Genomic DNA, 19291 nt, shown 5'->3' on the forward strand with positions numbered 1-19291 from the left:
TGGCCTCACTTGGCTTCTTGGAGAAAGATCATGTTCGATTGACATCTTCGCGTATACAAAATGGCCGCTCATCAAGAAGACGTGACAGATCCCACCACCGTTACGGTGATCCGGGAAAAAGACGAGGAACACTATGTCGTGGCCGAAGACATTGTCAAGGGCGCGCAAAAGGCCACGGACAATGAGCACGCAATGAGCCTGAGGGAGGGTCTGCGCAAGTACCCCAAGGCGGTCTTCTGGTCCATCTGGTTCTCGTCTGCGCTCATCATGGAAGGCTTCGACCATTCCTTCATCAGCGGGTTCATGGCTTTCCCGGCCTTCCAGAGGAGATACGGTGTTCTCACCAAAAACGGGTCCTACCAGATTCCAGCTAACCTCCAAGCCGCCGTCAGCAATGGAGTCAATGCGGGAGAGATTGTCGGTCTCCTGCTTAATGGTCTTCTGTGCGATTGGTTCGGCTACCGCTGGCTGATGATGGGCTCACTCTTCCTCATGGGGTGTTTTATTTTCTTGCAATTCTTTGCCACCGATATCTACATGTACATCGGCGCAGAGGTGCTCTTGGGTCTACCCTGGGGTGTCTTCCAGACGATCACCACCACCTACGCAGCCGAGGTATGCCCCAACGTGCTGCGCCCCTACCTGACCATGCTGGTCTCGCTGGCCTGGAGTATCGGTTACCTCACGGGGACTTGTGTCCTACGTGGGTTCCTGAGCATGTCGGGCGAATGGGCCTACCGCATCCCCTTTGCCCTGCAGTGGGCTCTACCCATCCCCCTCGCCATCGGCATTTACTTCGCCCCAGAATCGCCATGGTGGCTGATCCGCAAGGGTCGCACCGAGGACGCTACCAAGTCCCTCCGCCGGCTGCGTACCAAAGACGCAAGCGAGGAGGAGATAGCCGACACGCTCGCCATGATGCTGCACACCGTCAAGATCGAGGACGAGATGAACGCGTCCAGCTCCTACTGGGATCTGTTCAGGGGCGTCGACCGCCGCCGCACGGAAATCACCGTCTTCACCTACCTCATCCAGGAGCTCTGCGCCCCGCTGGTGGCGTACATTGTCTATTTCCTCGAGCAGTCCGGCCTCGATCCGTCATCGTCTTTCGACTTTGGTATTGGCGAGTATGCACTAGCCATCGTGGGGGTCTGTGTCGCGTGGTGTCTGGTCCCACGCGTGGGTCGCCGCACCCTCCTTCTGTCTGGAACCTTCTTCATGACCGTGACGACTATCCTTATCGGCTTTCTGGGGATCGTTAGCCGCAAGGCCCATCCCAAGATCGGTTACGGAATCGGTACCATCTTGCTGATCGAGTACTTTGTCTTTTTCATCACCATCGGTCCCATCATCTACACCATCGTCACGGAAATCCCGTCAAACGCTCTGCGGACAAAGAGCGTCGGTCTCGCGCGAGCGCTTTATAACGTCGGTGTCTTGGTGTACGGGCAGCTGGCGCCACGTATGATGCAACAAGCGGCATGGAACTGGGGAGCCAAGTGCGGGGTTTTCTTTGGGGGCATCATGGGCCTCAGTCTTGTCTGGGCGTACTTCCGGGTTCCGGAGACGAAGAACCGGACATTTGCAGAGGTGGATATCTTGTTCAAGAACAGGGTTTCCGCGAGGAAGTTTCCGGAGACGAGGGTTGATCTTGCGAGTGAGGAGGTCAGAGAGGAAGTCTTGTAGACAGTAGATTTGTCTTTAGTCAGGGATTAGTCAATGCAAGGATTTTCTTCAGGATTTTAGGAGGGCAAGACAGGAGCAATACCCTACCCTTATACGCGTAAGCTGATTTATATGACAATTTCGATGCAGGAGATAACTGTCAAAAGGATTGTGGGCCATATGATGTGCGTGCAGCGAGCCAGTGACAGGTGCAGTGAGCTAGTGTCATCAAGCAGAGGATCGTTTACCGTTTGAGAGCATCCTGAAGGAGCTGATACTGTCTCGAAGAGGACGGCGAGGATGAGCCAAGTGCGGCGGTGTCGTGCCTTTACCAACCAGTGCTCAAACGGGCAGATTCCATTGATCCTTCAGATCCTTCTGACTCTTCATATCATTCAAGGTATATTTACGGATACCTTGATGGAGTAATAATTGCTCACAGAGAGGTATAAAGGCAGCACCTCGATCAGGATATTCTCGCCTTCCCATGACAAGCAACAAACCTACTTTATCAACTCTACTGTACACTCTCCAAAGCAATAGCAATCTAGGTATGTCTTCAAGTCCATATCTCCTACCAAACTAACACCATGAAGAACACTATGCGTTTCATCAGCATCCTCCCCTCCATCCTGTTGAGCGCCGCTGTAGCCGCCGCGCAAGGCCCCGCCGAGCCCAATTGCGCTGGTTTCCCCTGTGGTGCTGGTGGTGATGAATACTGTATGAACTGGTGCAAGGAGGACCAGCACCGCCCTAATGGCGGCATATGTGTGACATTCGATATGGATGCGAATACCTGCGACCAATGTTACTGCAGCATAGACTAGTGTATCAATAAGTTGATTGATGAAGGTATGGCCTAGTGTGAGGCCCTAGAAAATATGGGTTGGGGTGGTGATGTTTTGAAGAAGCTGGATGCTAGAGAGCCTAAGCTGATATGAGGTATAATAACCTGGAGTGGTGGTCAGTGTTAACAACAACGCTTGATAATGCTTCATGACGGTCAAACTGCTTGAGAGCCATGTGATCCGGACGTGAACTGGATTAGCTGTTGAGATTCGGTATTGGGGGTCCGACTGAGACAGGGAAGGTGCTTGTAGGTAGTACTCTTGATCAGACACTCTGTACTCGGTAGAATGGGAAAACTGATAACCAAACGGATCAAACGGATCTCTACCTCCATTTTCTTGGAGTCCGAAGAATGTCCGAGTGGGCAGCAAGCTAGGTTTAGGTCAGAATCTGCCTCTTGGTCGAATCAAGTAGACTGATTGACACATTTGCGAGTCACGACGATTGTAATCATAATACTAGCTACAGTGGAATGGAGCAGTTAACTCAGATCCCACATTCTACGCGTACTGATATGTTAAGTAATTACTGCTGGTCAACAGCCAATTACTAGGACGGCCCCTGTCCTCTGACTTTTACAGAGTCTCCCAATCAGACAGGATAAGAAGTCCATTCTATTGAATCTAGCGAACATGAAAGCGAAGAACTCCAATCTGACGAATCAAACCATAATGAAAAGCAAGAATCATCCATCTCCTTCATCAGCCAACAATAACGCAACAACCTAGTTGCAAGTGCAAACATTCTTGTCGGAGCATTGTCCACCAGGCTTTCCAATGTAACTGCAGTGATCCTCACAGCAGAGCCCTCCCCAAGGATCAGGGAAGCTGCAGCAGATACTGCGCTTATCCAAGGTGGCATCTCTGGTATCCACCTTCTTCGCAACATCCTCGATACCCATGTTGTCCAGGACCTCGCGCAGGGGCTCGTCTCCGTCAATCAACTCGTCGCTGCGCTTGTTGTTCGGGTAGCAGGCGCAGATGTCGTAGCCGGGGCAGCCGTCGCGGGGGAGGCAGCGGCCACCGTGGGGGTTACCCTGGCGCACGCAGACGTTGTTGCAGGTGGAGTCGCCGCCGAGCATGCAGGAGATGGAGTTGTGGCAGAGGGCGGAGGCCAGGGTGGCGCTCGCCAGGAGGGGAGTGACGATGGTGGTGAAAAGCATTGTGGTCTTGTGCTGTTAGTTTGGGAGGAGATAAGGACTTGAAGATGCCCGCACCTTATTGCTTTGGAGAATGTAGACTTGATAGAGTAGACTTGATAGAGTAGACTTGATAGATCGGGTTGTTGCTTGTGAGAAGGCGAGAATGCCCTGGTTGAGGTGCTGCCTTTATACCTCTCTGCCAGCTATCATTACTTCTTCCGGTATGTGTAGAGACTCGTATTCACCCTCATGAAGTGCATTGATTCAGTATCTGAGTCTCCTAGAGTCCTTGCTGAACGCATGTTGCCTTGACTAAGATTTTCATCGACATGACGTTGGGTAGAGCACCTCCTCGTATTTTGCCCGAATCAGTATATCGAAGCCATTCACCTCCTTGCAGACTGCGGTTGAATTTAACTTTGACTCCAAGTATAGTAACAATAGAAACACGAATTGGGGCAACATGCCTGATCTTCTCCCTTGGCCGATGACCGATCGGCAAATGAAGGAGGGATACGAGGTGCGAGACGATGTTATTCATAGATGGCCCCATTCACGTGTTCTGGTTTTGCCATATCATTGTAGGGTTCTCCACAGTATCTCCAGATCCAAGATGATGATTCACGGGGAAATACGAGGTGTGGCTCGATGAGGTGGCGATCATCCGTGAGGCGTAAACCCTATTGTAATGAAGGCCTATGTGTCGATCGAATCATTTGTCTTCATCGATGAATTCAGGGAATTCTGCTGACTCATGCAGTTGTTGTCCCAGGTTCAGCACAGGTTGGGGTCCAAAAATGGCTCGTTCTCATCGGTGCAGTATGTCTGGTTGGGGATACCTAGAGAGGTCAGTATGAGGGGATACATGGCCATGTAGACACGGCTTTGTCGATCGCCTCGTATCGAGTAACAAAGAAGGCTGCCGTCACCGTGATGGCCTGGTCAGTGTGTTGTTGTGAGCCATCCTCTGCCAGGAGACTGTTACCTCGGCGCTGTAAGGGGATGGCATGGACTATGCACGCTGAGCAGCCCTCCACAACGACACGGTCCGGCGGGGGTGGATAGGAAGTGGCAAAGAAGCATGATTCGGTTCTCGAAATAGCATGGTGGGAGCATTTCAGCACTCGGACGAAGTCTCAAGCGAACTCCTCAATCGTCATTGCCTTCTTGTAACGAGTGTACTACTTGCCACAGGAAGAACTGGAGTCGAGGGAATGTAACGTTCAGTTTCTTCTATTGTCTTTCTAGCTTGATGGAGCCTGAGTCCATGTTGTGGCAGAATTTCACACATTGGTATGAAGATCAGTTTACGTTTCTCTACCTTGTCACACCACACACTGGGGGTGAGGAGGAAGTGACGTTCAATCAGCAGACATAGCTGCCTGCCTTTGTCGGCGATAAATCACGGCTATGTGCAGTCAAGGTTGGACTAGAAGCCTCTCGAAGTTATCCTTCACGCATATCTCGAGATGCTCAACGAGAGGATGCCATTTATCTCCGGATCCAGACTCGATAGAGACGTCGGTCATGGCATCGATTCATACAGACAATGGATCGTCGTGCTTATTCCCTCGTCGATCTTGGGAAACCTATTCGCATGAAACGACCCCTCGCTGCAATTGAGGCCCGTATAACAGCCGCGCACACAGTCTTGTCTCAGGATCTGTGGTGCAACTGGCCAAACCTACCCATTCTGAACTAGGAGTTCCTCTAGCATCGTCCTTCGCCTTCAGATTTCATTCTGCATTGACTTTTGCAATGGCAGGTTCGATTCCGCTGTATTACTCCTGCAATCCGTTACCAACTTCCTCTGGATTTCTCTCTCGATCCGACTTACTTCCTGCCGGGACGTTCGACCTTCCGTATACTGCTGACCGAGCAGACCTCCCCATCTTACTAAAGACGGACGAAGAACCGTGCATATCAAGACCTGATCAAGTTGGATCGGGGACAAATTGTCGATAATGGACCCCGGTTTCGCACCACTAGAACCACACCTGCGTACAACACTGCGTTGGGAATGAATGTAAACTGACCCTTCCATCGGGATTGGGGAGAAGGGTGGGCTAAGGAGTCGGATGGTCAGTATTGGGATACGCACTGGTAACAGTCCTGTGCTGGAGGGTGGGTACACTGGACTGTATCATTCTGGATGCACAGGCTTTACAGACCTACAGCTTGTGTAAATGCATTAGGCCCTGATGGACTAAGCGGAGAGAGAGCTGAGGAGGGAGCTTGGGATGTTAGGTAGATGGAGTCATGAGTTAAATCAGGAAGTTAAACAGGCAGATACAAAGAATAATGGAAGGAAATGCAGATCCCACCAAGTAGGTGGCCTTTGCTGCCCCAGGGAGTCAACAAGGATATCACAGCGCAAAGGTGAATGCCATCCAGTGAAAGATTTTGCAAAGTAAATGGCAGGTCCCGTTAGTCCCAAGATATCATTCACACTTCAACATCTGTAGACGGAATCTACCGCTTCCAGCTACTTCTACTCTCATTTATATTCACTGTCACTGCCCTGCACTGTCTATATAAACTCGCTTCTCCCCCATCGATCTCTCCTCTCTTCATCTCTCTCCATCCTTCTATCCCCAACTTCCACCTGCGTGCAGCCTCACTCACCAACGAAACACGCTACAACCACTCCATCGACAACAACTCCTCTCAAAATGAAGCTCAACGCTATCCTCCTCTTTTCCCTCATTGGCCTCGGCCTCGCTACACCCGTCACGGTCGATGGAAACCTCACTACTCGTGGCGACAGTACGTCCCTCCACCCTCTCACAACAACATCTGACCATGCTGACTCACTCCAGACGCTGACCTTGACAACGACGGCTCTCTCATTCCCCATCCTCCCTGCGATGCCAACGGCGACTGTCCCCGCTACTTCGGCTGCAGAAACGGATGGTGCTACTGTCTCCCTTACCACGTATGGCTCCCCTTGGCACTTGAGTTGAATTTGATGCTAATAGCTCTCGCAGATTCAGGACTGCCAGCCTCCTCATCAGGAGTAAACGATGCAATGCTAGTCAGCGATGCGGTCATCGAGCTGGATACTTTGGTTGTTTGGTGGATTGGCTGCGTCCTTTGCTGAGATGCTTTGCATACTTGGGTTGGTTATGAAAGGTGATGGTGATGTGATGGTGACGATTGGCGCAATGAGATTGTATTGCATGTAGTTAGCTAGCTACGAATGCCACCGCCTTATGACTTATGATGAAGAGTATTGTAGGTCTTATGTAGGTCTTCCATGACTGGGATGTGTTGGTGGTTAGAAAGCCATAGAGATTCCGGCTCTCTTGCAGGCTAGAGGAGTCTAGGTATTAAGGATCTCCGTGATCTTAGCTGCATCAAGGCGCATTACAAATTCGCTGGAATGGTAAACTAGGGAGAATTTCGACATTGAGCTCTTGGATCCGGCGTAACTCACCTTCGGAGAGAGCTTCACACAACTCTCTCCGTCCGACAGGCTCAAACCATCGGGGGTGCCTTCATGCAAGCCGGTGCCCAAGCGGCATTTGCCAATCGGCTCCTGGACGAACTGCCCAACACCGCTCCAGATGTTGACCCGGGAGCTGTGGTAGCGGCTGGAGCAACAGAGCTCAAATCCTTTGGCTCAAGCCTCGCGGGAATGCGTATTGCCTATATGGGGGGCCTGAAAGTGGCATTTGCCTTTACCGGTGCTTCGATGGGAGTGGCCTGCATTCCGGCACTGTTCTCGCGGAGGAAAAGAATCATGGGTGAAGCAGTCAAGAATGCCATGGCAGCTGCCTAGATTGAAACCAATCTCGCTGATCTCATCAAAAGCTAGGATAATCTATTCTCGGGGAGGGGTATTCTCACACTGCCAATATCGTATGCGGACAAAAATAGACATGTCCATAAATGGATATATATTTCAAGCATACCGCCTATAAGCAACGGGCCTCTAATGCCATTGCCATTCCCACTCTGGCAGATATATAACATTCTCTGTTCCACAGCCTCAAGACATATTAGAAATATAAGATACTCCGTCCATTTTATACTACATAGCTTTATCAATCTGAGCCATCATATTGGCAGTAGACACAGTCTCCACGCTAATCAAAAGGGGAATAGGACCCTCCCTCCACTAGTATTTGATTGTGGAATTTTGCGCCCAAAGAGGCTGGAGTCACCAACGTAACTTAAACTACCATTCACGCAAATGTCCTGGAAATGCCATCATCTGCCGAGCAAACTTTCAGCATCTATGAGCTTGCTGAGCTTATAATCCTGCAGCTGAATAATCCTGTGGAAATCGCTCGCGCCCAGCGAGTTTGCCGTAACTGGAGAGACGTTATCCAAACATCCCCGGCCCTCCAGGAGGCCTGCTGGTATCAATCCAATACTAGGGATGCTCAAACGCGGTCAATCTCCAGTGAACAGACATGGAAACTGAACCCTGCTTTCAACCGAATAGGCATCTCAATTTCCAGAGATGCAGCAAAGGGTGGAGATCAAGACCAGGGGGATTTCAGCTTAGGGGAAGACATCTACGACAAACCTGGATCATGGACGACCATGCTGGCCACGCAGCCTCCCTGCCAGCGAATGCTGTTTGAATGCTACGGCGACTATTGCGATGATGAGATAATGTAAAAGTCCCTCTGGCCCTTTACTGCAAACTCTTAAGCTGATATGTTGCTTAGGTCCTATCTAATCGTATCCAGGGCCGGTTCTCTCCTTATGGGCGACGTCATGGCTGTTGTAGCAGAATGCCGGAATCGACAGCAATACGGCCTAGATCGCTGGTGTGGAGTACGCCACTATACAGGCCAGTTAGTCCGATGGGAGGAGGACTACTGGGAACCCTATTCCTGGGTTGCTCTTGACGATATGCCGGAGAATGTGTCAATTAATGTTGCGATCGAGATGCCTTTTGGATTCGGGGCTGTCCTGCCTTTTCTCTTCGGCGCGTCTACGGCACCGAGCACTTTCTGCATGAAATGATCCTGCATAAGATGATCATGCCAAAAGGGCATGAATATCGGTGGGACTATGCTTCATCGGTCCCTCAATACCGCCCTGTCAGCAAGTCAAAGTACAAGGCAAATCTGTTGGCTGTACAGCAGCATCAGGAGGGATATCTGTCGACTTGCAGCAATGTCTTCCGCTTACTGTCTGATGTGAAGCAATTAATAACATGACCTGTTTACTTCGCCATCCTATTACTCAGACCATTGAAGTTAGGAGTACAAACATTTTGCACCAGTTCTGCAGTCAGGTGTATATGGGACAGGAGTGATGAGCAGCTGGAAGTATGTCAAATTTGGTAATTTTGACCCTTTATATACTAGTGTCATTGTGTGATCCAGAGACAAGTAAAGATAGAAAATGATGGCATTAAGCTCGTTGCCTACTTGTGACTGCTGCCATCAGCAAGTCTGGTAGTGGAAATATATTGTATACTCAGGAGAATAAGCCAGGGCAGATATTAGAAGGCATCACCTCAATTTCAGCCAATGTTGCATATAAGGAGATTGCTGCAGAGAGTTATCCTGTTATGTTATAGCATCTTAATAAACATGTCTTTAAGATTTCCTCCTCTTAAATGCTAGGTGTCTAGTTAATGTGCCCCTAAGACACAGTGGCCTAAGGTGTAAATTATTAACTTAAGCGTATCACATGGACGACATCAACCTTATCCCAAAATGCAATGCATTGTTAAGTATGGACAACCAATCAAATATGTGCAAGCAGGCAAGCATAAACATCTGCAACTAACTAACAAGACCCGCGGCTTTATCCGCCGGATACCCACAGTACACGCCCGCTCCCCCTGGATACAAACCAGCCCGCCGGGACACGGCTGCATCACCCACGCACCGTTATCACACAGCCCGAAGCTCGCCCCGTTGCACGCAGTTCCTCTCGCCGAACAGCGGGCACCAGCCGTGGGACAGCTACCGCTCGGAGCCGTCGTGCTACTCGTCGTGCTGCTCGTCGACGTCGAAGTCGTAGTCGTGGTCACACTCGTCAAGGTCGTCGGGACACTCGTCGTGCTGGACGTAGTAGTAGTAGGAGCGGAAGTAGAGGTAGTCGTAGAAGTAGTAGTGGAGGTAGAACTCACAGTCGAACTCGATCCGGACCCCGAACCTAGCGCAGCTCGCACCCCCTGCAAAAACCCAGTATTGGCCTTAACCTGACTGGCATCCCAGGCCATAACCCCGCCGAAAGACGAGAAGCCCTTGGTGTACGCGACGATCTTCGCCAGCGTATCCACAGAAACATACCCGCTTCCCGCGGCGGTCGAGCTGCCCGGCACACCGAGGAAGACTTTCACGTTCTTATTGAGCGAGACGGACTTGGCCCAGGTATCCCAGGTGGCGAAGTTGAAGTTATTTTGGGTTGTGGAGCCGGCGTCGTAGGCCTGCAGGCCGCAGTAGTTATTGTAGAACTGGACCCAGATGGCGTCGAAGGAGACGGCGCCGTTGAGCATGGGGCCGTCCGCGGCGTCGGGGTAGGGGCATTGCGGGGCGGCCGTGAGGTAGTATTGCTTTGAGGGGTCGGAACTGAACAGGGACCTGAGCTGGTTGGCGAAGGTGGGCATGTTGGAGACGGTGGATTCAAAATCAAAGTCGAAGCCGTCGATGGTGGCTTTGCCGAAGGGGCGGAGAGTGGAGGTGTTGGTGGGAGGGCCGAAGGTCTGCCAGATCTTGTTGGCTCCTGCGATGGCGGCGGACTCGCTGGTGAAGCCGCCTTCGGTGTAGGTTGCGCCGCCGATGGAGAGGAGGATGGTTTTGCCGAGAGATTGGCAGATGGGGATATCTTCTCTGGCTGGTGTTAGTTGTTGCCCGCACTTGTTGGTGGAGGATGGGAGGAAATACTCTATCTGAGGACAGCTGAGGAGGTTGGTGCCTTCAAAGGTGGTGCAGTTGTCGCCTGCGTTGGCGAAGTTGACTTCGGGGAGACCATTGGCGCCGTTGATTCTGGTGACAAAGGCGAGTTGGAAGACCTGTGACAGTTAGTGTGGGTGTAGGGTTAAGGTTGATACGGAGTCAAACATCAAAGTCGGCGTCTATACGGCCAGTCAGTGGTATGCCATATATACAGGGTGTGTGACTTACTCTGGCAATAGTAGGACAGTCTTTGCTGTGCGACGAGACCGGTGGATGCTCCATGGGAGTTTTGGCCTATTTCATCAGACAACGAAGACACAATGATAAGGGCAGAACATACCCCAGTAGATGGCAATGTTGGACGGGCTGTTCAGGTTCAACTTGGCAGAAGCAGTGTGGAATGTAGCCAAAAGGCTTGCCCAGATACCAAGTTTGTACAGAGCCATGATGATGTTTACAGAATACCTGATCGAGGAAAAACAGGGAAGAGATCGGATGATGTCAAGGCCGATCAGATCCAAAGTGATCTTGGCTCTGATTCTTATATCTTGACAATCACCCCTAAGAACTGCATGCATCCTACTGTATGAAACCATGAGAGTGAGGAATGTGACTGTGGCATATTGGTGGCCTCGAGGTGTCAGCCATCCTCAGGAATGCCAGCCCCATTCCTGACAGGAGGCTCGTATAATGCTTCATTTGAGGATATTGATGTCGCATGATATGATAGACAGTAAAGTCAGAGTAAGCAACCTCTTGATAGCATCAGTTGCATCAGTTGCAACAGTAGGAGTGTGGAGTGTGATATTGTCAGGGGTGATGAATTAAAGGTACCTGCAGAAAGATAGTTAAGCATGAAGGATGAATAAACTAGAGTATAACCTCGATCTAATAAAGTTATATTGTTCCCCTCATTACCTATCCAGTAGTGCTGCTACTGTAGCAGTCACAAACCACTAGCAGCAGACTAGCAATAAACTAGCAATCAACTAGATACTCTTCATCGGATCAATGGAAGTTTACAGCTTTTATCATCCGAGACTAATGCTGGCATGTGTGTTTTGTGCCTGACCATCTGCACTGATCATGCGCCCCTCAATATGCACCGCTCTTACATACACCAGTCAAAATATCTAATGATCAAAATCATCTCATCTCGCTTACTTTAGTTTTGGCTTCACTCGGAAATTGCATGCGATGATACGACTTCGAGCCATGTGCATAGCTGACCGGGGCAGGATCCCCCTTGCATGTAACATTCCCCGGGCCATGTGTAACAATTTAGTACCTCGTTAGTCTGTACTCTGTACATGCTGCATGCAGTCATCGACATCGTAATATTCTGAAAGGCTATGGACTATATCAACTAGGTAGGTACAAGTGACAGTCACTTCAATCTGGCCTCGACAACCCCAACAGGCACCCCAGGCGCCCTCCACGTCTTGACCAGTTTCAACCCAGCCTGGTCCAGCAGGGTTGCAAAGTTCTTCTCCGTCCGCTCTACACCCGCAAAGGTCATCATCGTATGGTCCATGTACGCATTGGACATGGTCGCTCCGACTTCAGGCATGATGAACTCGACGATCAGGATGCGCGAGTGCTGCTCCATTGCCGCCGCCAGATTCACCAGGATCTGTCGGACCTCGTCATCGGGCCAGTCGTGGAACACTCGGCGGACGTAGTAAACCAAGGCACCTATGCTATCAGTCTCCAGGCGCTTAAGAAAAGAGGGACAGGGGGAATACCCTTGACAGGCTGCGCCTGGAAAAAGTCATGCGCCATCGGCTCAATCCCATGCGATTCCAGCTCGCGCCCATTCTCCTCAATCACGATCGGCCGATCCTGCAGGATAAACCGGCCCTTGAGGCCCGGCTCCGTCTCCCGAATCTGTCGCAGGATATGGCCACGTCCACCGCCGACATCCACGATCGTCACGCCGTCGTCGCGCGCCAGAGCCCCCAGCTCCTGCGTAAACGGGTACAGACCGTGCACGACGAGCGCCGAATCCTGCGCCATCATGGCGTCGTTGAGCCGGCTCAGCCGCTCAGGGAACTGCGAGATGTAGTCGAACATGGTCTGTCCGGTGCAGTTGTGCACGTGTGTGTAGGGGTTGTCGGTTAGCGTCATGGTGTTCTTCCAGTTGTGCTTGGCCAGGAATTCGTGGTTGCGCAGCATCGGCGGGCAGTACTCGTCGACCCTGTCAATCTCAGTATCTATCCTAAGTGACATAAGAGGGTGCAGACGTACAACACCTTGAAGATGGCGCTCATCTGTGGCACCATGTAGATTTCGGAGAACGGGGTGTGGGCGTACTCCTCCTCGCCGGTTTCGCGGAAGGGGCCGATGGGGGTTAGGGCGCGCATCAGTCGGACTGTCGTCATTAGCCTGCTTCATTCTGTGGCTAAAGGGAAAATACCAATCATCTCCTTGTCCATTCCGGTCTTCGCGGATATCTCTTTGGCAGAGATGCTCTGTCCGCCCGTGGGAATGGCATGGAAGACGCCGGCTTCAAGGAGGGTGCGGATGGCACCCATGCTGGCCATCTATTTCCGTCAGTTTCTCACATATAAGGTGCAGGGCCAGGGTGTGCACATTCTCAAAATTGGTGAAGAGCATATCGACCGGGCCACGGATGGTCTGCAGCAGGCGCGTGGCCTTGACCATCAAGTCGTAGCGGGCACTGTAATCATTGTCTGAAGTCTTGTATGCATTGGTGGCATTGATAACCTCGTCCAGATCCTTTTGGATGGCATCGACATTGTTCTCGATGGTGCCCATAATGAAAAGATGCAAGATCAATCCCTGTCTTACCTGCAGGATATTTGTTTTACATGTCATCTGAGACAACCCGGTGCAGCGGTACTTCTTATAATATTGACGAGTATAAGCGGGGAATGGCTTCAGTTCTCCCTCGGCCAATCATCAAGGGTGCTCCCCTCCCTAATGTGATGCATCACAATCGGCTCTTCCTTCTCCCCGCTGTTCTGTCTGTGCTCGTTTCTGGGATGGGCTTCATTGGCCGGGGATGGCGCGCGGCGCACTTAGCTGCAGAATTAGATGAGTTTATTGTCCGCTGGGACACTTGCTTGGAACTCCCCGAGAGATTCTTCAACCATGCCTATGTTCTGATAGGATGATACTCAATGATCGGCTTGGTCTAAGCGAGATTTCGCTCTGTCATATATTGCTTTGGACATATCGCTTTATGGCCGGAACGGTCTATGTGAGCTGTCACATAGACTAATCTTCCTGATTGAGTAAAAGTGCCGGCGATGGTGAACCTGCAGGGAAACTGGCATTTACTGGTTCCCTGACAGAAACTACAACGACAATATGGCAGTACTGAGGAGTACGTATGTCTAAAAAGCAATGCTATTGTGAAACAGCCACAACGCCATAGTCATCGTACTTGTCTGCGCCATAGAGAAAAAGGGATACAAGACTTGCACGTTGAATGCCCGATCCGCTGGTAATTTCCACTGCTTTCGTAGGCATTAGGTAAAGGAGACAATCGATATTTATCGTTCCCACTCAGTAAATCTACAGGTTCTATCTGGATATTACCCGACCCGTCGGACCGGATCCTCCGTGCAAACCTTCTGCAAAGTAGACACATAGATAATGCACGCAAGATCGAGAAGCAGCATTGGCTCGCGGATGAGTTCCGAATGATCAGTGCTTTATCCCGAGCCATTTACCTCGCTGGGATAAGTAACTCGGTTATGGCTCGTCTGCAAGGGCTACGAATAGTGCCGCTGCACTACAGTGATCGCCATCGCGGGTATCTCCTATGCCACCGTCAGGAGGAATAGGATTGTCCCGCGCTTGAAGAAGCAAAAACAAGGTTGTCTCAGCTTCCCAGGATACGAAGATCGGCGTGCATCTGACAGCTCTCTCTATAAATCTTACAGGTGGGTCGGTTCGCAGGAACTGGACTAGGTATCCGTGGCATTGGAGATATTAACAGTGGTCGATACGTCTGACATGTCGTTATACGGACTGTGAATAGCACCATAGTACTAGTCAATAATTAAATAGGGATAGACGAATATGAGATATATCACTTCCGGGCGATCGTACTTTGTCCAGCACAGCAGGAGACAACAGGAGTCAAGGGGCTCAACTCCAAGCATATAAACCGGAAAAGCCTCCCGAATCAAGCTCCTCAGCCCGTCAAACCTACACAACTCAGCTTTATCCATTCAGTCTTGTCAGTTCGTTGACGCACCCGCCATCATGGATCTGAGCACGACGCCCGCCTTTCCTCCCCCACCGGGCGTGACGCCCAATTTCGAGAACCCAGAGCGGATCGACTATGACATCTACTCGATCAACATTGCGATGTGTTTGACTGGCACGTTTGTGCTGGGGCTGCGGATGTACACGCGGGGCGTGATCCTGCGGACGGTTGCTATTGACGATTGTATGTCCATGTTTCGCACGATGGTAAATGACGCTGACAGAGTAGGGTTCTGTATTGCGGCGCAGGTCTGTGCATGGATCTTTGCCATCCTCGGGTTTGCCAGTACGTTTTTTCCTTCATTAACATGATCAAAAACTAACAAGGTAGACATCCAAAACGGCTACGGCGTGCATATCTGGGACTTGTACCTGGTCAAACTCAAGCCTTTCAAACAGGTACCTTGCTCAACTCCATACTCTCCAGAGCGCAGCTGACAAAAGTAGAACGACCTGGCAGCAGAAGACATCTTCGCCCTCGGCATCTGGTTCGTCAAAACCTCCATCCTCCTCTTCTACCTCCGCCTGAACCCCGAGCGCCGCTTCCGCCAATGGACCTACGGCATCATGGCCTTCGTCTTCATCTACTCCCTCATCAGCATCCTCGTCTTCACCTGCGGCTGCATCCCCGTGACAGCCATGTGGGACATGACGCAAATGGCAACAGCCAAGTGCGTCGACCAGCTGGCCTTCGTGTACGCCAACGCGGCGTTTAACCTGCTCTCTGATCTGATGACGCTCATCCTGCCGATCAAGCTGTGCTGGTCGCTGCAGACGACACGCAAGCAGAAGGTTTTGCTGTGTTTGGTGCTGGCGATGGGTTCCTTCGCGTGTGTGATTGCCATTGTGCGGATTGTGACGATGATGCCGTTTGTGCATTCGATGGATTTTACGTGGTATAAGGTTACGTTGGCTAAGTGGGCGTACGTCTCTCTCCCCATTTTCCCACCCTTTTTTGGGATGGTATGCTAATGATGATGAAGAATGGTCGAAATCAACGTAGGCATCATCTGCGCCTGTCTACCCGTCCTCCGGCCACTGGTGCTACGCGTCTTCCCCCGGTTGGCCGGAAGCAAGAACTCCAGCGGGGATAAGCACACCGACGAGAGCTATACCCTGCGTGAGGCCGGGTCCAACAAGAAGAAGAAGGGCATCCGGAACTGGGATTACCTCACCACGGTTGGGGGACGCAGAATCCTCGCGAGGACGACGTGGAGAGTATCACTGTGCGGCCGAATGGGAAGAGCGATAGCCAGGAGGGGATTATCATGTCAACGGAGACGAAGATTACGTATCACTGATGTCTCGGGTTTCGGGGCTGGGAGTGGTATACTTCGCAAAAGTTGGGCTCTTGTATTCTAGTGACAGTGTTACTGGCTGTAGCGTGGGACTAGTTCATAATTGAAAAATTATATACAGTCTCCATATTCCTGATGCAACCTGGTGTTGATGTGTCACTACTCGAAACAATGTCTAGTCGACGATAAGAGAGCAAATAAAGTACGTACAAGGGACCATTAATGATGGAGTTTGGTATCTGGAAATAGCCTGTTTGTTCTAAATTGTGCGTATCCGACAGCGCATTCCGCCGAGTTTGAACCCTAACTACTTTCAATCTACCCTGGATATCCAGCTACTTTTGATATACTTAAGAGGACTTATATCCCCTAGAGCTGACATGGATCTTATAAAAGTTCCTCTTATTATAGGCTATTTGCTATAGTTAAATTATTAATAAATATATATGGGCAGCTCGGGCCTGTTCCATGGCTAGATTGCGTATTTGAATCGAGCATTGCGGTCATTGCATAGGTGAGCTCGCTTTTTTGAAACAAGACATCCATACAAGGCCAAGTACTTCATGAGCCTAGATGCTAAGGTTCCGCTAATGCTGGTTCTTTTGTCATCTTTTAATTTCTTCTCGTCCGTCCTCTACTAAGAGGGTGATAGAGAGTAGGGTTCGCAGTGGCTGCATCATGAGTGGGTGAGTGACCGCATTTAGGCCTGCCGATCCAGCCATTGTCTCAAGAACCATCATACTGCTGGGCCAAAGTAATGGGGCGGACGATCTTAGATTGTCATAGGATTGCGGGTATCATTCTCAATCCAAATAACCTTGTATGGATCCTCCTTGTTTCCTGAGCCTTTGTAGGGATGGTCAATAATTTGCTGGGTGAGGATGCCTTGATCTACCACCAGTCACCAGTATAGAATCTTCTATGTCGTGGGCAGCTTAATCTTCTTAGGGTTCTGGTCCCCTTTTCAGTCGCCATGATGGGCGATTAATCAGTGCAGAACTCAAGCAGAGGTGCGGATATATATAGATTGATTATGGAGAATATTTGTGAGTGGTATATATCAGAGTAAGAGGGACTTGAGATTGTTTATTTTTAAAATAGTGATCCTGGTAGATAAAGAGAGATTAGGAGTCCAGCAGTATGAATATTAACTGCTAAATGAATTGCGGAGGATGGTGAAGTATATAGTGTTCTGGATTAGGAAATAGTTGAGGTTAGGGTTAGTGTTCGAGTCAGAATGACGATCATGCCGTCATTTGTAGGTGATCGTCTATCAATCAATCTCAACCTTCTCAAACCTTCATGTCAAGACCCTCGGATGGTCGAGTTCGCGATAGAAAGTTACTTCGGTCAGGCAGCCGGATTTTTATCCATCCAACGCCTCAGTGTACGAGTCGTGTCAGGGAATCTATCAGTCTATCCCTTGTATGGCCCGCCAAATGTGGGCTCAGCAACACCATTTGCCATACCTACAAGATAACAAATTCCATCTCTCCACTCCCAGGTCCCAACTCTCGAGTACTCCAGATCATCACCAAGCCATGACAACTCCCATCCGGCTGTCGCCGCAAGTTCAGCGGATTCAAAGTTGTTCGCCCTACACCGATATCTTTACGAATGCCCCTGTCGCTTCCTTTCGCTCACGAGAAAACACGCAGCACCGCGGCCTAACACTCTCTCATGCTCATCCTGACCTCAACCGATGGCAAAATTCTGGAAGTTGGGGTGCACGACATATTAACGACACAGCTCCATTCACGCTGTGGGACGCAGAGAACCGCAAATTCCGTACGCCAGACCGCAATGAAATGCAGTGGATTCACAAGAAATTCGGCGATGGAAATCTCGGGCAGTCTGGTTGGTTTATGTGGATTGAGACTGCCAACCCCCCTCAACCAATCCCCCTGACTCTCGCATGTATGCCGGTCATATTTGTTGGAATCGGGGCATGTCCCACGGAAGCCATCCCAGAAACCCCTTATCCAAACCCGCGAATCCAGGACCCGTGTCCCACCCTAATTTGGCCCAAAATGGCATTTCCGACGAAGCAACAGAATATCACTCTCCTCAGAGCTCTGGAGCCCTTTGTGAACATAAGAGCAATCTTGTATCTGCCGAATTGGACTGTCGTGGAGGTGTGCTATGGCGATGGCCGAACTTATGAGCCGCGATCATTACCTGGAATCGTTGCAGGTCGCACTACATTATACCACCACGCAGATGAACCATTCTACCCTAAAATGCGAAACCAGACGCGGGCCCGTTTTATTGATCCTGCTCAGCACATGAACAGCTCGGAGTCTCTACCTCAAGACGACTCTAACTATCTCCGGCGGTTATGCCTAACGCCAGGGTGTAGAGTTGAGAGTGGCATGGGTTCTCCAGGCTCCGGTTATGGGTCAGTGAACTCTGCGACAACACTGGGAGTGAAACTTCGCAATGTGCGTGGGGAGGAGGTGGTTACGGTCGCGCACCACGGATTCTTGCTCTCTAATGAAGTATATCATCCAAGGGTGGGCGGAGACATGATTGGCACAGTTTCGGATACGCGCCCAGAATTGGATATTGCGTTCGTCAAGCTGACCCCTGCGGCATCAGCAAGCTTCACCAACGAATGCAACTTCCAAGCAGAGCCGCCACGGAGTCTTATGCCGGGTGACATGATTGAGGCCGGTTCATGGAGTGAAGTCGATGGTATGAGCTCTGGCCTGGTGAACCTGATGGCATACGGCAAGTATTTTATGGCGCCAATCCGTCCTATCGGCCATCCCGCGATTCCCTTTGAGCGATGGAAAGCGATAACGGTCAATGCCGTATTTGGGGCCATCAACTCCACGATATCAGAGGGGATTTGTGGGGCACCAATCGTCGGATGCGAAAGTGGCGGAGTTACTGGCTTCTTTCACCTCTCCGATGGAACCAACTGCCTTAGCGTTCACCTGGATGATTTGATAGCTGAGGGGTGGCAAGTGGTTTAAACCTGATCTATGGGTAGGTGCCTTGATTGGCTGAATCGTGATACTCAGGGTTAGAAGTAGACTCTTGAATCTTATCGCTTGTATTCAGGATTGTTGTCTGAGATGAACTAATATCACAAACTCAGAACTCGAGATCTTGCTGTCTCCTCGTCGAGCCCTTTTTGCTCTCAGAGATGGACGGGAACCGCGGATCGTGCTGGAGAATGGGGGAGAATGAGGCCACGACACCGCAACATGGTCAAAAAGAGGCGG

At 50.6% G+C, this 19291-nt stretch overlaps 9 protein-coding genes across 9 annotated transcripts; 6 read left to right on the forward strand and 3 right to left on the reverse strand.

Annotated features, from left to right (window-relative positions):
- Positions 1–60: 60 nt before the first annotated feature.
- Positions 61–1671, forward strand: P174DRAFT_411706 (putative MFS alpha-glucoside transporter; the record flags this gene model as incomplete). Its single annotated transcript, XM_024824282.1, has 2 exons — positions 61–499; positions 611–1671. Coding segments are annotated over 2 exons (1500 nt in total), but the record flags the coding sequence as incomplete, so codon positions are not given.
- A 539-nt stretch (positions 1672–2210) lies between these two features.
- P174DRAFT_444480 (uncharacterized protein) lies at positions 2211–2560 on the forward strand. The gene has a single exon (XM_024828095.1). It carries the CDS (start codon positions 2256–2258, stop codon positions 2490–2492), a length of 237 nt encoding a protein of 78 aa, XP_024679309.1. The 5' UTR covers positions 2211–2255; the 3' UTR covers positions 2493–2560.
- Positions 2561–3114: 554 nt separating this feature from the next.
- On the reverse strand, positions 3115–3809 carry P174DRAFT_411711 (defensin domain protein). The gene is made up of 2 exons (XM_024824283.1): positions 3731–3809; positions 3115–3682 (listed from the first exon to the last, which is right to left on the reverse strand). The coding sequence occupies exon 2, from the start codon at positions 3674–3676 to the stop codon at positions 3239–3241; it is 438 nt and encodes a 145-aa protein (XP_024679310.1). The 5' UTR covers positions 3677–3682; positions 3731–3809; the 3' UTR covers positions 3115–3238.
- Positions 3810–6327: 2518 nt separating this feature from the next.
- Positions 6328–6675, forward strand: P174DRAFT_462893 (uncharacterized protein; the record flags this gene model as incomplete). The annotated part of the gene is made up of 3 exons (XM_024830188.1): positions 6328–6421; positions 6475–6590; positions 6643–6675. The coding sequence occupies 3 exons, from the start codon at positions 6328–6330 to the stop codon at positions 6673–6675; spliced, it is 243 nt and encodes an 80-aa protein (XP_024679311.1).
- Positions 6676–7861: 1186 nt separating this feature from the next.
- On the forward strand, positions 7862–8832 carry P174DRAFT_462894 (F-box protein; the record flags this gene model as incomplete). Its single annotated transcript, XM_024830189.1, has 3 exons — positions 7862–8280; positions 8335–8578; positions 8617–8832. 3 exons carry the CDS (start codon positions 7862–7864, stop codon positions 8830–8832), a joined length of 879 nt encoding a protein of 292 aa, XP_024679312.1.
- A 777-nt stretch (positions 8833–9609) lies between these two features.
- On the reverse strand, positions 9610–10970 carry chi3 (putative class III chitinase; the record flags this gene model as incomplete). Its single annotated transcript, XM_024822715.1, has 6 exons — positions 9610–9687; positions 9756–10458; positions 10513–10640; positions 10690–10703; positions 10753–10818; positions 10865–10970. 6 exons carry the CDS (start codon positions 10968–10970, stop codon positions 9610–9612), a joined length of 1095 nt encoding a protein of 364 aa, XP_024679313.1.
- Positions 10971–11911: 941 nt separating this feature from the next.
- On the reverse strand, positions 11912–13302 carry P174DRAFT_433827 (O-methyltransferase; the record flags this gene model as incomplete). Its single annotated transcript, XM_024825825.1, has 5 exons — positions 11912–12219; positions 12270–12742; positions 12772–12895; positions 12941–13067; positions 13117–13302. 5 exons carry the CDS (start codon positions 13300–13302, stop codon positions 11912–11914), a joined length of 1218 nt encoding a protein of 405 aa, XP_024679314.1.
- A 1458-nt stretch (positions 13303–14760) lies between these two features.
- Positions 14761–16064, forward strand: P174DRAFT_514742 (putative integral membrane protein (Pth11); the record flags this gene model as incomplete). The annotated part of the gene is made up of 5 exons (XM_024832101.1): positions 14761–14947; positions 15095–15162; positions 15211–15686; positions 15747–15942; positions 15969–16064. The coding sequence occupies 5 exons, from the start codon at positions 14761–14763 to the stop codon at positions 16062–16064; spliced, it is 1023 nt and encodes a 340-aa protein (XP_024679315.1).
- A 1538-nt stretch (positions 16065–17602) lies between these two features.
- Positions 17603–19039, forward strand: P174DRAFT_376226 (uncharacterized protein; the record flags this gene model as incomplete). Its single annotated transcript, XM_024822669.1, has 2 exons — positions 17603–18148; positions 18197–19039. The coding sequence occupies 2 exons, from the start codon at positions 17603–17605 to the stop codon at positions 19037–19039; spliced, it is 1389 nt and encodes a 462-aa protein (XP_024679316.1).
- Positions 19040–19291: the final 252 nt, after the last annotated feature.

The sequence above is a fragment of the Aspergillus novofumigatus genome (assembly GCF_002847465.1).
Source record: "Aspergillus novofumigatus IBT 16806 chromosome Unknown P174scaffold_7, whole genome shotgun sequence".
Taxonomy (NCBI): domain Eukaryota; kingdom Fungi; phylum Ascomycota; class Eurotiomycetes; order Eurotiales; family Aspergillaceae; genus Aspergillus; species Aspergillus novofumigatus.

What these genes read in the sequence shown, in the direction of transcription:
- P174DRAFT_444480 (XM_024828095.1), top strand. Translation starts at nt 2,256, where the DNA reads ATGAAGAACACTATGCGTTTCATCAGCATCCTCCCCTCCATCCTGTTG.
- P174DRAFT_411711 (XM_024824283.1), bottom strand. Translation starts at nt 3,676, where the DNA reads ATGCTTTTCACCACCATCGTCACTCCCCTCCTGGCGAGCGCCACCCTG.